A 13,133-nucleotide genomic window follows, 5' to 3' on the forward strand; every position below is an offset into this window, starting at 1 on the left:
ACGTGAGGGATTCTGGAGCTCAGAGCAGCAAGTGTTGACGGAGCATTTACTCAGCGGCAGGCCCCGCGCTAAGGGTCTCGTGTAAATCGCAGTAACGGGTATTATTTTAGCTCATTATAGCAGCGAGGCCGGCGCCTCCCCGCTCTCACAGACGAGGACCCTGAGCCTTAGAAAAGTACATGAGCGTAACTCCGACCTCACCACTAGCGAGCAAGACTGCTCCTGGCTCAGGGCCCTGGCTCTGGACACAGGGTTTTTATCTGAGAGTCCTAACAGGGCTTCATCGCCACAGTGGCTGCTGCCAGTTCACGGGGACCCCAGGCCTTGGCGTCACAGCTGGCATCGAGCCTGGCCACAGAAAATGTTCAGATCCGCAGAGGCACTCGGGCAGAGGTTTCGTGGGGAGCTCTGCAGCGTGGTGCACAGCCAGCCCAGCTGGGACACGCCAAAGCCGCACAGAACCTCCCAACCCAGGGAGATGGAGGAGGTTGAGGGCTGTCGAGCGCCGCTCGGCCAAGGGCTCACGCACCTGCAACTGCTTTATTGTCTCCCCTCCCTTGCCGATGACCAGCCCCACTTTAGACGCAGGGATGAGAATCTCCTGGATCGTGCTGTTGCCGTCTATGTCATTATGAAAGCCAGGTCCATTCCGACAGCGGTCCACAATCTGTCCCAGGAGCCGTTTGGCTTGTCTTTGGGAGGGAAAAGAACCACAAGAGAGCCAGCATTAAATGAATGCTCTAGGCGCCCAGGAAGGGGAAACAGCACCGGGGGAACACGCGAAGGAGTCAAGGCAGCCCTCCATCCAGCTCCAGCTCCTGCCCTCACAACCCAGGAGGTCTCTGCCATCCGCCACGCTACTGGGCTGGAATTTAAAAGCAACGCACACCACAACAGCAACGTTCCAACACAGCCCCTCCACGTCTGCCCTCTGCTCGCGCTTGTGTCTCGCGTGCACGCCACAGACACGCCTGTCTCCGATTCGAATGTCAGCTGCTCTGGTGGCAGCTGTCTACCTTTGACCCCCTGCATCTCTTGCTGCTCCCCGATCCAGCATAACCCCTCTCACAGAGCATACGCTCAACAGATATTTGTTAAACAAGAGCAGGAGAGAAAGCAATGAGAAAGACGGGAAGAGAGAAAGCAAGGGTTAGTAATCATCATTTGAATTCTCAAACTCCAAATTTCTTCTCCATAACCAACCAGACTGCTCGATGACTTCTAAGCTACGGCTACAAATCACCAGTTTGGTTTCAAGGGGTGGGGAAAAAAGGAGGCAGGTGCAGCTGTACAGTCATATACACCTGCTTTGTGCTTTCCATGTCAGACTGTCAAGAGCCTGCATTTCCCGTGGGATTTTATGCCGATTCACCTGGAGACTGGGGAGGGAATGGCAATGCTGGAACAGAACCACCCAGCCTGCCGAGGTCATCTGTTGGGCCAATTGCCTTTTCTGCACCAGAATTTCCCCTGGCTGTTATTTGCAGTATTTATTCTTTAAATCACCACGTCCAATCTATTTTGTGGTTCTTCGCGCAGGCTCAGCGGCCATGGCTCACGGGCCCAGCCGCTCCGCGGCATGTGGGATCCTCCCGGACCTGGGCACGAACCTGTGTCCCCTGCATCGGCAGGCGGACTCTCAACCACTGCGCCACCAGGGAAGCCCTCGTGGTTCTTTTAATAGGGAAAAATTCAGCTACTAAACAGGCTGGCTATACTGCGCACTGAAGAAAAAACTGTTTCCTCCTAAAGTTACAATCCCATTGCCTCCACTGCTTGGGTAGAAGAGGAAGCAGGAATGTTTAGAAGAGCAGGAAGAAAGAGGCGAATGGCAGGAGATAGATGTTGCCTTCTGCAGTCTTGAGCCTTTGTGTATCTTCTCAGTTACAGCAGCTTTTTAATATTTTGCTTGTGTACTACATTAACCTGTGTTGGAAGAAAAGTGCCTTGACTCCAGCAAAAGCATCCTGCTTGCCCTATAATGCACACCTGCCAGTGATATTTATTCTGGTTCACTGCTTGCAATGTTACAGCAGAACAAGAGAATTTAAACTCATCTAGACTCCCTGAGAAATGGAAACAATAAAACAGCCCTACCTACAGAGCCAGACATAATCTCAGCACTCCTGTCCCCAAATGCAACGCTACTCGGTAGACTGAGAGAGGAAGGAGAGCAGACTCTAAGTTAGTGCCTCCCCTTTCCCCAGGGGCTTCTTGGATTTACGAGGCCTGCATCTGGTACAAGGCTCCAAGCATGCGTGTACCAGGAGAGCCATGCTAGTCTTAAGGCTGCAGTAAGGGCCCAAAAGTCCAAACAGCCTCTGGCCAGTCCATATGGCCCTCTGAGTGGAGCAATGGCCACAAAGAGTAGATTCATCTGGTTCACCAACATCAGAAGGGCAACGGGATCAGCCCCAGGCAAGAGACCTGATGCCAGGATTCTCAGTGCTTCACAGAGTGAGAGGCTTACTGATCCAGACCTGCTCAGGTGAAGGAGACATTAACACGGAAGAAGCGAGTTAATGAGAGCATTCAGGCAGGGTGAAAGTACACTCTCGAGGACCTGGTTTATGAAGCAGATGTTATGACAGCTGTGAGAAATTCTGTGGGGTTTGAAAAAAAGGTGATACCTTATGTGTTTAAGGTAACAGAACAACTCCCCTGGCGTGGCAACCTCCCAGATCCTTCTCTAAGGAAGCACCTGCTTTCGTGGCCAGATTGCCGCACAGATCGACAGTGTTCAGTAACAATTCTGCCCTTCCATTTCTCCCCATCTGGGGAAGGAGGAAGAAGAGTGAAAGGAAAAAGTAAATAAAATTAACTTACTCAATACTTTCTGGGGTTCCGGTAAGTACACAGGGCCTCTCTGGAATCCCAGAACTCTCTATAAGAAGAATCAAGAAGATGAGGTGTGTTGGTGGGCATCAGGCAACCGTGCACCTTCGCCTCTGTGTACGGACTGTCTCTCCGGGCTGGTTCCTAAACCAGCCCCACAGAAGGCCCGGCTCCCAGAGAAAGACAGCTTGCTTCCACTTGTGGAGAGAATATCAAGCTGGTAGCTCCACCCTAGATTCTCCAAATGAAAACAAGTCCTGCAGGGGAAGCTGGGAGGACGCAGCAGAGGTCTCTGAGTTGGTCCTGATTACCAGCCTCAGCTTCACATCTGACCCGCTTGCGTGCTAGTAAGTGCCAGTCACTCAACCCGCTGCTCCTCAGTCTGTCCATTTGCAGTGTAGTTTAATGGTTATCTGTCTGCAGTTCTGAGGCACACTCGTAAGGAGTTTAATGGCATGCACATCAGAGTTATGACCAGTAATTGCATGAACACTTCAAGAGAACAGTGACACCCACGTGGAACTGGTTCCAGGCCATTTGACAAGAGAGGAAAAAAATCTTACTTTCCAACACCACACACGACGCTTTATTTTGTTCCTAAAAACAACTGCCTCTGAAAACGCATGTTCAAAAAAAATTAAAGAGAAATAGCTAACAGCAGTAACTGCTTTCAAGACACTGTACTAAGTATCTTTCAAAATGACAAACACTTCTGTGGTCGAATGTCCTCCAAATCCCATCCTCTGCTGTGGAAAGAGGTCAAACTCAGATGATGAAACTTAGAAACGAAAGTAAAAACTCTTCTTCCTCAGTCTGTCTCTCTCCGTATCACATGGTCGAAATGCACCAGGCTGGGAAAGGTCCTGAGCCGTGTTTAACATGTGCTAATTTAGCCAGAACCTTCAGATGGCCTCTTTCCACAAAGGGCAGGGACGGTCTAATCCAGGCGAGCCGGCGAGCAGTCCCCAGGCATGAGCCCAGAGCCCCAGGTCTCGTCCAGGCCCCACTATGTCTGGCATAACATTCTGGTGCAGAAAACAGAGGTCCTAGACCAGCAGGTGTTTGGGAGGGGCCACACCGGGCCCAGAGCTGCAGAGGGTCTCCCCAGAGGCCAGACAGGCGGCATCATCTCTGGGCCCACTTTGGCTCTGGTTTTTCTGGTTCTCAACTGGGAGGTCAGCTCCAAAAGTGCAAGGAAAACAGCAATCACATATACTTACCCAAGCCCCTAAACTTCTAAGCAACAAGCAAAGGTACTAAATATGAAAAACTCTGTAAAAAAAAGACTGATTTCTACCAAACTGAGATCTATGAAAAAAAAAGTAGCCCTTACCCGAGGCAATCTGAATTTTGCAACCAGATTCTGCTTGAATCCGTGAAATCTGCTCACCTCCCCGGCCGATAACTGAAACAAATTAAACAGGGTGAGAACATGCCCCCTTCATTCCATATTTAACTACACATGTGTGACAATTAATTCAGCAAACATTCACACTTGGCTCACAGCACAACAAATCAGGTTGGCCTCAGCGAGCCCACAGGAATTGCATGTGAAACACAGCCAACGACATGGGGTTCTCTAGCTGAAGTGGGGGAGGGGGGGACCCAGGGCCCAACCTTCCGGTCTCCCTGCAGTGCTCCGGGGCTCTAGAGAACATGATGTGCGGAGCATTCTACCATGGGTGACACTCCCACTGAGAGATTAAAATGAAAATAAGGTACAGAAATGAGGGAAAAAGTAGATCATGTGGATACTTACTAAATCCAACCATTTTATCAGGCACTTTGAATTCTTCTGTTATTACTGCCCTAAAAACAAAGAACATTTTGGAAAAATACACAGAATAAAGAATTCTGCAGCCATTTTAGGTTCCCCAAATTTCCCATATTGGCAATGTTAGAAGATAAAGGCTTAAAAGAAATCATGCCAATCTGGCTCACAAGCCCACAACCATCCACAAAGACTGTCATCTAATGAACCCTTTGGTCCATCACTCCTTGAAAAGATCCAAGCCTCCCCTTTCCTTGTGTCAGAGGAGGAAACCTCTATTTTTTTCATTAAACCATCAACTAACTGCACTAACCACTGCCTTTCCTTCCTACAGCTACCCTCAGTATTGCTGAACACCTGAAGATCCTCTGGGGAGTGGGGAGTGTTTTAGACTTCTATTCAAGTCTCCCTAGATGAAGAGGGACAACTACTCTTCAATATTCCTTGTTTCCCAATCTTTTTATTGCTTTCTGGCCTCCCTCTAATTTATCTGCCTTTTAGGGTGAGACGTCCCAAATGGAACCGGTATCCAACCGAGGCCTAATCAGTGCTGACCAGTACAGAATAATTACCTTGCTTACTTGGCAACGTACTTCTGTTAAATGCTACCCCATCCATTACATGCTTTTTTTTTTTTTTTTTAAAAAAAACCAACTATTGCACTGGCTCTTTCAAACAACTCTTCAAATTTGCTGTATGGTGTATTGTGGACAATATCCAATTTGCCCAACACCCCAGAAAGCAATTAAATCTAAACATTTACCTTAGGAGGAAGCTAAATGCAAGTAGTTTTTTTTTAAAAAAAAGGTAAGCATTTTTAAACATCTCTCACACAGTTGGATTTTTACCCATCATGGAAAGCAATGAATAAGTGCATGTTTTCAGGGAAAGTGCAGCACTTAGAAGAAATGCAGTATCATAAATAGCACTGCCACTGTATCATTCTGATGTGAGCAAACAGTCTTCTTGTGTTTACACCCTCAGATTACATATGCACAGGGATCATCTCTACCTCTTTATCCAAATTCACACCGAAATCAGGCAATTCCCAGCTTCCTAATCAGTAAGAGTGTGGCTGTTAATGCCAAGGCTCGGCTGCCCTGACAGTACGTCGTACAATAGACGGGGGGGTCCCTGTTGGGATGTTTCCTGATGGTAGTGAAGGGTAACAGTGCTTCTGTATGTGTAGCCGCCAGGCTGCTGCTCACACGCAGCACAAGCTGTCTACTCTCAGGAAACAGTACTGCGGAATTTACTAGAAGGGGTTCAACACCAGCACAACTCAAAACTCAGGCAGCTCCTCAGCCCGCAGGAACAATTTTAGCAGACTCTCTTTGAGGAAAAAACGTATTAGGATAAACTGCTTTGGGCTTCCTGGAAGACAAAGCTCTATTCTAAATGCAAGGCTGAAACTGGTCTAATGCACAAAGTACAAACATTTTGGAAAGTAAAATCCTGATTAACTACGGCTTTATAGGAAAGTTACATTTGATACTGACACAACCTCATTTCAATGACTATATTTCAATTCATTAAAAAACAAAGCAAACAAAGAAACAATAACTAAAAAACCCCAGAATAGATCTTTTGGTTATCTGATGCCTGGTGATTTCTAGAAACTCCTAAACACTTGCATAGAACACAAGAGGATACAACTGTATCATTGCTGGTGAACGTTAAGGATAACATGTTACAGTAACAAATACACAGCATAAAATTTCACCCCTTAGGGAAGAGAAGCCTTCCTGGCGGTTTCCTGTATATTTTATCCTTTTTTGAATGACAACATTGTGACCACAAATATTCCATCATACAGACTGGTCTTTTTAAAGCCCAGAGGTCTTTGTCTCTCTCTAAATCCTCAGTGTTTAAGGGAACTCTGTGAGGGGAAACTAAGGAAGGGAGTCAACCGGGCAGCCATCCAAGGTTCTGCTGCCAGGCCTCTCACTACAGTGGGGGGACCTGGGCTCCCACCTCCCAGACCGTGATGACTGGAGCAACACAAGCTCCATCTTGTGAAAGCCCAGCAAGTCACACTTCTTCAGCACAGCTTTGCTCAAGCGAAGAGGTCAGGGTCCATAAAACAAATGCTGGGAAAACCATCCAGCCAGGAGGACAATTCTCACATTCTCTACTTTTAAATTCAACGTATGTGGGCAGAAAGAGCAGCGCCAACATCCCAGAAGTCTTCTAAGTTTACAGAGGATAACGGCTGCGTTTTAATACCTTGTATTAGTCTATCCTTTCAGCTTACACTGTCTTGGAAAGGACTACAAAAAAAGTTGAGTCTTAAGGAAATCTAGCCCATGTTTTTTCACACTCTCAACCTCTTGACTTTCTAACGCTCTAGTACAGATGGTGGATCAATAAACAATTAGAAATGATCAATAAATAATAAAACATAACCCACTGCTTACCTTTGATGTACCAAGGCCCCTAACTGGTTACCTACTGTGGCAAAGAGAAAGAGAAAAGAAAAATCAAAGCATTAGCACGGATAAACTAACTTCATCCTTACACGAGTTCTTACCGTTTCGGGGGCGGGGGGAGAAAAAGAAAGGCAGAAAGAAAGCAAACAGTAATTTAGGCTCAGTGGCTGAAATGAATGTGTTATATGATATGAAACAGGAGGGGACGTTGTGATCAACACAGTCTCTAACCCAGTGTCCAGCTGAACGCAGGATAAGAAATTGATCTGTGTGTCCACATGCTGAGAGGCCTGGGAGAAAATCCTGCTAGCCTAAATCCCTCTCTCTTCCTACCTCCCTCCTGCTTGGGATCCAAACTCAATGTAAAGATGGCGAGGGTCCCTTCTTTCTCTTTTGAAAACAAATGAGAAGATTTAACCTCCTAGCTCAGAAGCATTGTTAAAGACTGCTCCGTGGCAGCTGCAGTCACTGAGAAAGTGCACATATGTTCCCGCCGGCCATGCCATGGGGCACCCCCTCCGCTCTCCCTACCCTCTCAAGAGCATGAGCATCTCAAGGAGAGGATCTGGCCTCCTCCCTCCCCGGGCCTTTTCGCTGAGCCACCACTGCCGTCTGTATACAGCGGACACTAAGAGTCAGCAACCACCTTTCAAGCCCATTTCACAGAGACAACGGTGCCCAACAGGCTCTAATGATGAAAACCAACTCTGCAATCATATCCCCACAACAGCATTTTATCTACGCTTTTTGTTCGTTTCTCCTCATTCAGCTATTGATGAGTGTCTCCACCAGCCATCAGCAAAAAATGATTCTGTGGTGTTTCCCTTTTGGAAAATGCAGCCCAGGAAACACGGTCAGCAGACAACAAAAAAGTATAAATCCTAACTGTCTTATAAGGAATTGAATGAATCTTACAATATGCTAACAAGAGCTTTCAAAAATATGTCTCTGGGGAAAGTTATAAGAAGGACAGATATGCGATAAGTGGGGAAGGATCAATTACATCAACCTCAGAACAAAGACTGAAATGGTTTGACATCCGAAATCTAGGTCTCCAATATAGTCTTCTTTCTGCTTGAACTTAACCCTGTCATTCTCTGACCGGGGAGGAGCTGGTCATAAAACGACAAAGGAAAGGAAACCAGATCATGATGTTTTAAAAGAAGAATAAAAAGCACGGAGAAGCATGCTAGCAAAAAGTACACGAAGCTATTGAGTCAATACCACATTTCTCCTGGATCAACAGCAACACAACGGTCTACAGCCAAAATATTGACATTACGTACTATTAACCTGCTTATCTCAGGGATAACAGAATTGTTTTTTACTGAATCTTAAAATTTTCTTTTTGCATTTCCAGTTTGAATATGACAAACGCCCTCACCTGGGATAGGCAGTGTTCATGATTCCCATTCCACGTGAAAGGTGGACATTGTGAGAGGGGACGCCCACACTTAGGGCAGTGGGTATGAAAACAACACACTGAAGGAGAAGGTCCACGACAGAGGGCTGCTGAGTGTGGCTGGCCCCGTGTTTCTATTTAAGGGTCAAGCTCAGCTTCCCTGCTTACTGTCAGAATTCTTCTCTCACGGGTAAAGAATCCAGGGAAGACAGAGGAACTAAAATGTCCTGAAATGATGCAAACACAGAAGGGAGGTGCCCAGTCCCCAAACGCGGCAACGTGGCGGGACCTTGGCTCCTGGTCTCCTGTGCTGTTTGGTAAGAGGTGTCAAAGGGCTGATGATTTTCTGATATTTCAGCCAGAAAAGCCGCAGAAACACAGTCAAGGGCTACACTACCATAAAGAACTTCATGAGATTCACAAGAACATTCAGAGGGCTCGTGGTCAAAAGCCATTTGAAATTCTGTGCTCATCAAAAAAAGGAAATTCCTTTCTGTTGGCAAAGTACGTGTGACGGGTGTCACGCACACCGTATCATTTCTGACAGCCAACTGCTTTGCTGCCAAGTGGAGGTGCCTACAGAGATCGAAAATAAAAGTGCACACACCACTATCCCACAAATAGACGGACTGCTGAGAGCCACACACAGCACCGAAGAACGAAATCAAATTCAAATCCAGATCCAGCTCTTTGAGTTGGTGGACTCTTAAGCGGGCAAATCGTCTCCCTCCTCCATGCAAATGCTGTAGCCTGAGGCTGCAACGCCATTTAAAGTTTCATTCCCTTCGGAAACATTCCCATTTGATGCCTAAAAATGAAAACCAGCAGTTAGATGAGGGGCACTGGGCACTCATACAGCAAACCGCTAACGTCCGACTCCACGAATAGGGGCTTCTCTGCGTCTTCAGGATGAAAAGGGTCAGGCGAGGGAGGCAATGGCAACGCCTATCAAGCTCAATTTATGGTAACTACCATCATTTACTGTAAAAAAGGAAAAGTGCTGAATAAAATCAGTCCTATTTCCTGTTAATGGCACCTGCTGGTCGACCACGGTTCAGCCTGCCTCCAAAGTTCCCCTCGGCGCAACACGCGCAGGTGTGGTTCTCATGTATCCTGCGCGCTATGTAATGGAAGGCCGCCCGGGCGATGGGAAGATGAGCTTCCTAGAGAAAATATTCACGCTACAAGATGAGAAATCCTTTCTGAAGAGTAACCCTCTGCCAGTTTCAAGCATGATCTTTGAAAAAAATAAGGCACTGGACACATTTTTTCCCCGTTAATGAGGAGGAAAAAAGTCTCCAAATTTCTTCCCCCCAAAGAAATGCTATCAAAATATCACTGGGGAACACACCCAGCTTTATAATACACAACAATCTTAGCGGTTACCCCCTCCCACTCCCCTTCAAAAAGGCTCAAAGGACCAAAGCGTCCGTCATCCCAGTGCAGACAAGACCTGGGATGCACAGAGCAGCAGACCTGCGGCAGGTGAGCAGGCAGGTCCGAAGAGGAAGTGCCGGCAGTTCTTATGTGACCCATGACCAGCAGAACAAAGCAATAAACCAAACCTTCCTCTTCAGCCTCTGAACACAACCCTCCTGCGCCCGTGCTTGGATTCCAGTCTCCTCGACTCTTGACCGATGCCTTTCCAAGCCCCGGTTACGGTCAGTGAGACTTGCAGTCAGCTGCAGGGACGTCTGCAGTTTCCAAGGCATTTTTAAAAAGCTTTTCTGCCAAGGACAATACGAAGGCTTCCTGTGTTCTAAGGCAGCAGCCCCCATCCCAGAGCCACAACAAACTGACACACTTAGCTCAGCTCTGAGTCCCTAGACACATAATCTCTAACTCATGTGGCAAATTGTTATTTTTTAAAGGCGAGAGTAAATCCAAGTTTATCTCAATAATGTCACTTCCACTTGCAGTTGACATGCTCTGCGAGTGGAAGAAGACCACCACTAGCTTCAAAGGGCGCTCCTCTAGGTGCCTCACCTGCAAGAACCCACTTAGTCCTACAAGAGCCCTGCGAGGCAGATGCTGTCACTACCTGTCCCATTTGACCGATGGAGGCGCGATCACACCCAAGCCCTCAGAAAAGGGCACAGGTGAGTGAGTGCCCGTGCCCACGTGACCTCTGAACCGTCATGCCTTTCAGGCGCTGGGCACTGTGCCGGGTCCTGGGCGTGAAGTGGTGAACGAGGTCATCTTTGCCTTCAAGGTGAGAGTCTCATGGGGAAAGCAGCAACCTACCCTGGTCTCCAGGAGTGCAGAGGTGTTAGGAACCCCACCTGCACCCCTCCCCAGTTCCAGTGCCCACCCAAGGGTCTCGGGAGAAAAATTAAGAGGAAAAATAAAGGGTATGATACTTGTTTACGGCACTGTGCCTTATTTTCATTTCATCCAGCGGCTATGAAATCAGTTTAGGGGGTCATGACCAGCTTTATTAAAAAGTGAAATAGAAAACTGAAGGGACCATGGATACTAAGGGTACGTATTTCATAAAGTTTTAATTTCAATTACACACGTGATTTTAGTATGTGTGTAACTAGTTCTGATGGAGGGAGATATGAGTATTTCTTACATTGTAAGTAGTATTTTAAAAGTGGGAAAATCACTTCTTACGATCCTGATGATAATTTCATGAGGTAAATATGATCTCCATTTTACAGGTGAGGAAACAGACTTAGAGAAGTAAAGCAAGCTGCCCAAAGCCACACAGCTAATACCACGCAGAGCTGGGATTCAAACCCCAAACTCAGACTCTGGAGTCTCCATTCTCAAGCATTCCCTATTACAGCATATGAGACAGGGACCCAGTTTCAAGTCTTCCTTCTGCCACTTATCAGGTACCCGCCCTTGGTCAAACCACTTCTCCAGACACCTCTACAATAAGGAGTTCAGGCTCCAGGGCTCCTTCCGGCCTCTTCTTATTCTGTACGGGCCCTCCCATCACTCCATCTCTAAACCCTGGTGATCACTAATCTATTTGCCGTTCCAAAAATGTCATGTAAGTGGGATCATACATATGTAACCTTTTGGGGTTGGCTTTTTTCACTCAGCGTAATTTCCTAGGGACCCATCCAGGTGGCTGCAGGTATCAACAGTCTGTTCCTTTATACTGCTGAGTGGTATTCCATGGAGACCATGGAGGTACCAGGTTGTTAACCAGTCACCTGTTGAAGGACATCTGGGCTTCAGTTTGGGGCTATTATGAATAAAGCTGCTATGAAGATGTGTGGGCAAGTTTTTGTGTCAACACAAGTTTTCTTTTCTTGGGGATAAATGCCCAGGAGTGTAACCGTGGCCTGAATGGTAAGTGCATATTTAGTTTTGCAAAAAGCTCATCAGGGGGCTTCCCTGGTGGCGCCGTGGTTAAGAATCCGCCTGCCAATGCAGTGGACACAGGTTCGAGCCCTGGTCCAAGAAGATCCCACATGCCGCGGAGCAACTAAACCCGTGCCTGTGCTCCAAATCCCGCGTGCCACAACTACTGAAGTCCACGCACCTAGAGCCCGTGCTCCACAACAAGAGAAGCCACCGCAATGAGAAGCCCACGCACCGCAACGAAGAGTAGCCCCCGCTCGCCGCAACCAGAGAAAGCCCACACACAGCCATGAAGACCCAACGCAGCCAAAAATAAAAATAAAAAATAAATAAAATTTTTTAAAAAAAGCTAATCAGGTGGTTTTCACATACAGCCAGGGTCAAGAACCACTCTGGGTCATATATTCCCTAAAAGAATTTTGAAAAACTATGAAACCCCTTTGATTTGACAATTAAGTTATTTTCCTAGGTTAATGGGTGCAAATAATATATCAGGTACTGTACATGGCTTCAGTTATATCTCTGCTGCAACACTGATACTGCAGATTTAGCTCACTTATTTTCATGGAAGATGTCTACGATTTCATCTACTTGGCTAAGCCAACTGTCAAACCAACCAGTCAGATCATACTCTGCCAGGAAAAAAAACTCACTTCCCTTTTCCAACTCACACATGTGTTAATATGCACTCACGTGACGACAACTCACTTCTGAATTATAATCCTAAAACGGACGGGTCAGGTGGAGGGGAGGAGGGGACAGCATGAGCCTCTGCCATGAGCTGTTACCTGGATAAAATAAAAATCTTCTTACCAAGACTCTCATGCTTTTATCGTCTTAGGATTCCCCACTCAGGATCCTGGACTCACCCCTCTTGAGGCAGTTGAGGATTTCACCGCCCTTGGTGACAAACTGCCATAAACTAAAGAAGGGTGACGTGAAAAGGGGCGTGGAAAGGAGAAGGCCCACGTGGCATCCCCAGCAGAGACACAATTCTCAGAGAGATCCATTTTAGGGGAGAGGGTGCACAGAAGCGTAAGAGCTGGAGAAGGATCCCGTGAACCTGTCCACACCCACCTAACCCTGGGAGGACATCGTGCACCCCGGCTTGAAGACCACTGCTTGACAACACCCCTGATTTACTTTCCCTACTTTGTAAAAGGCAGATCTTCCCCCACCCCCTCCAACCCTCAGGGACCGGGTTTTAGTCTTGGCTCTTCACCCCTGCAGCATCATTATTACCCTCCATACAGGGAGAGTATGAGCATCTCTGAGATGCATTTTTCTCTCCTTCCAAAGCAGAGGCTCTGGCCCTTGCAGGATCCTGCCTGGGGTGGTGCAGGCTCCGTGCCTGCAGCTGCACGGACACCCCTGCCAC

General features: G+C 47.3%; 1 protein-coding gene across 2 annotated transcripts in view; it reads right to left on the minus strand.

Moving 5' to 3' along the window:
* Nucleotides 1-13,133, minus strand: part of FUBP3 (far upstream element binding protein 3) — a 49,369-nt gene that overhangs the window by 19,609 nt on the left and 16,627 nt on the right. Inside the window, exons 3-7 of one of the 2 annotated variants that reach the window (XM_082842743.1) lie at nt 7,024-7,054; nt 4,595-4,644; nt 4,169-4,240; nt 2,827-2,884; nt 530-692 (exon numbers count right to left, since the gene is read on the minus strand). In XM_082842743.1, coding sequence (XP_082698869.1) covers nt 530-692; nt 2,827-2,884; nt 4,169-4,240; nt 4,595-4,644; nt 7,024-7,054 — 374 coding nt within the window. Of the gene's footprint in view, nt 1-529; nt 693-2,826; nt 2,885-4,168; nt 4,241-4,594; nt 4,645-7,023; nt 7,058-13,133 lie in introns of both variants that reach the window. The other variant, XM_082842742.1, reaches the window with a different exon arrangement.

Source organism: Leucopleurus acutus (assembly GCF_964270905.1).
Source record: "Leucopleurus acutus genome assembly, chromosome: 7".
In the NCBI taxonomy this organism is placed as follows: domain Eukaryota; kingdom Metazoa; phylum Chordata; class Mammalia; order Artiodactyla; family Delphinidae; genus Leucopleurus; species Leucopleurus acutus.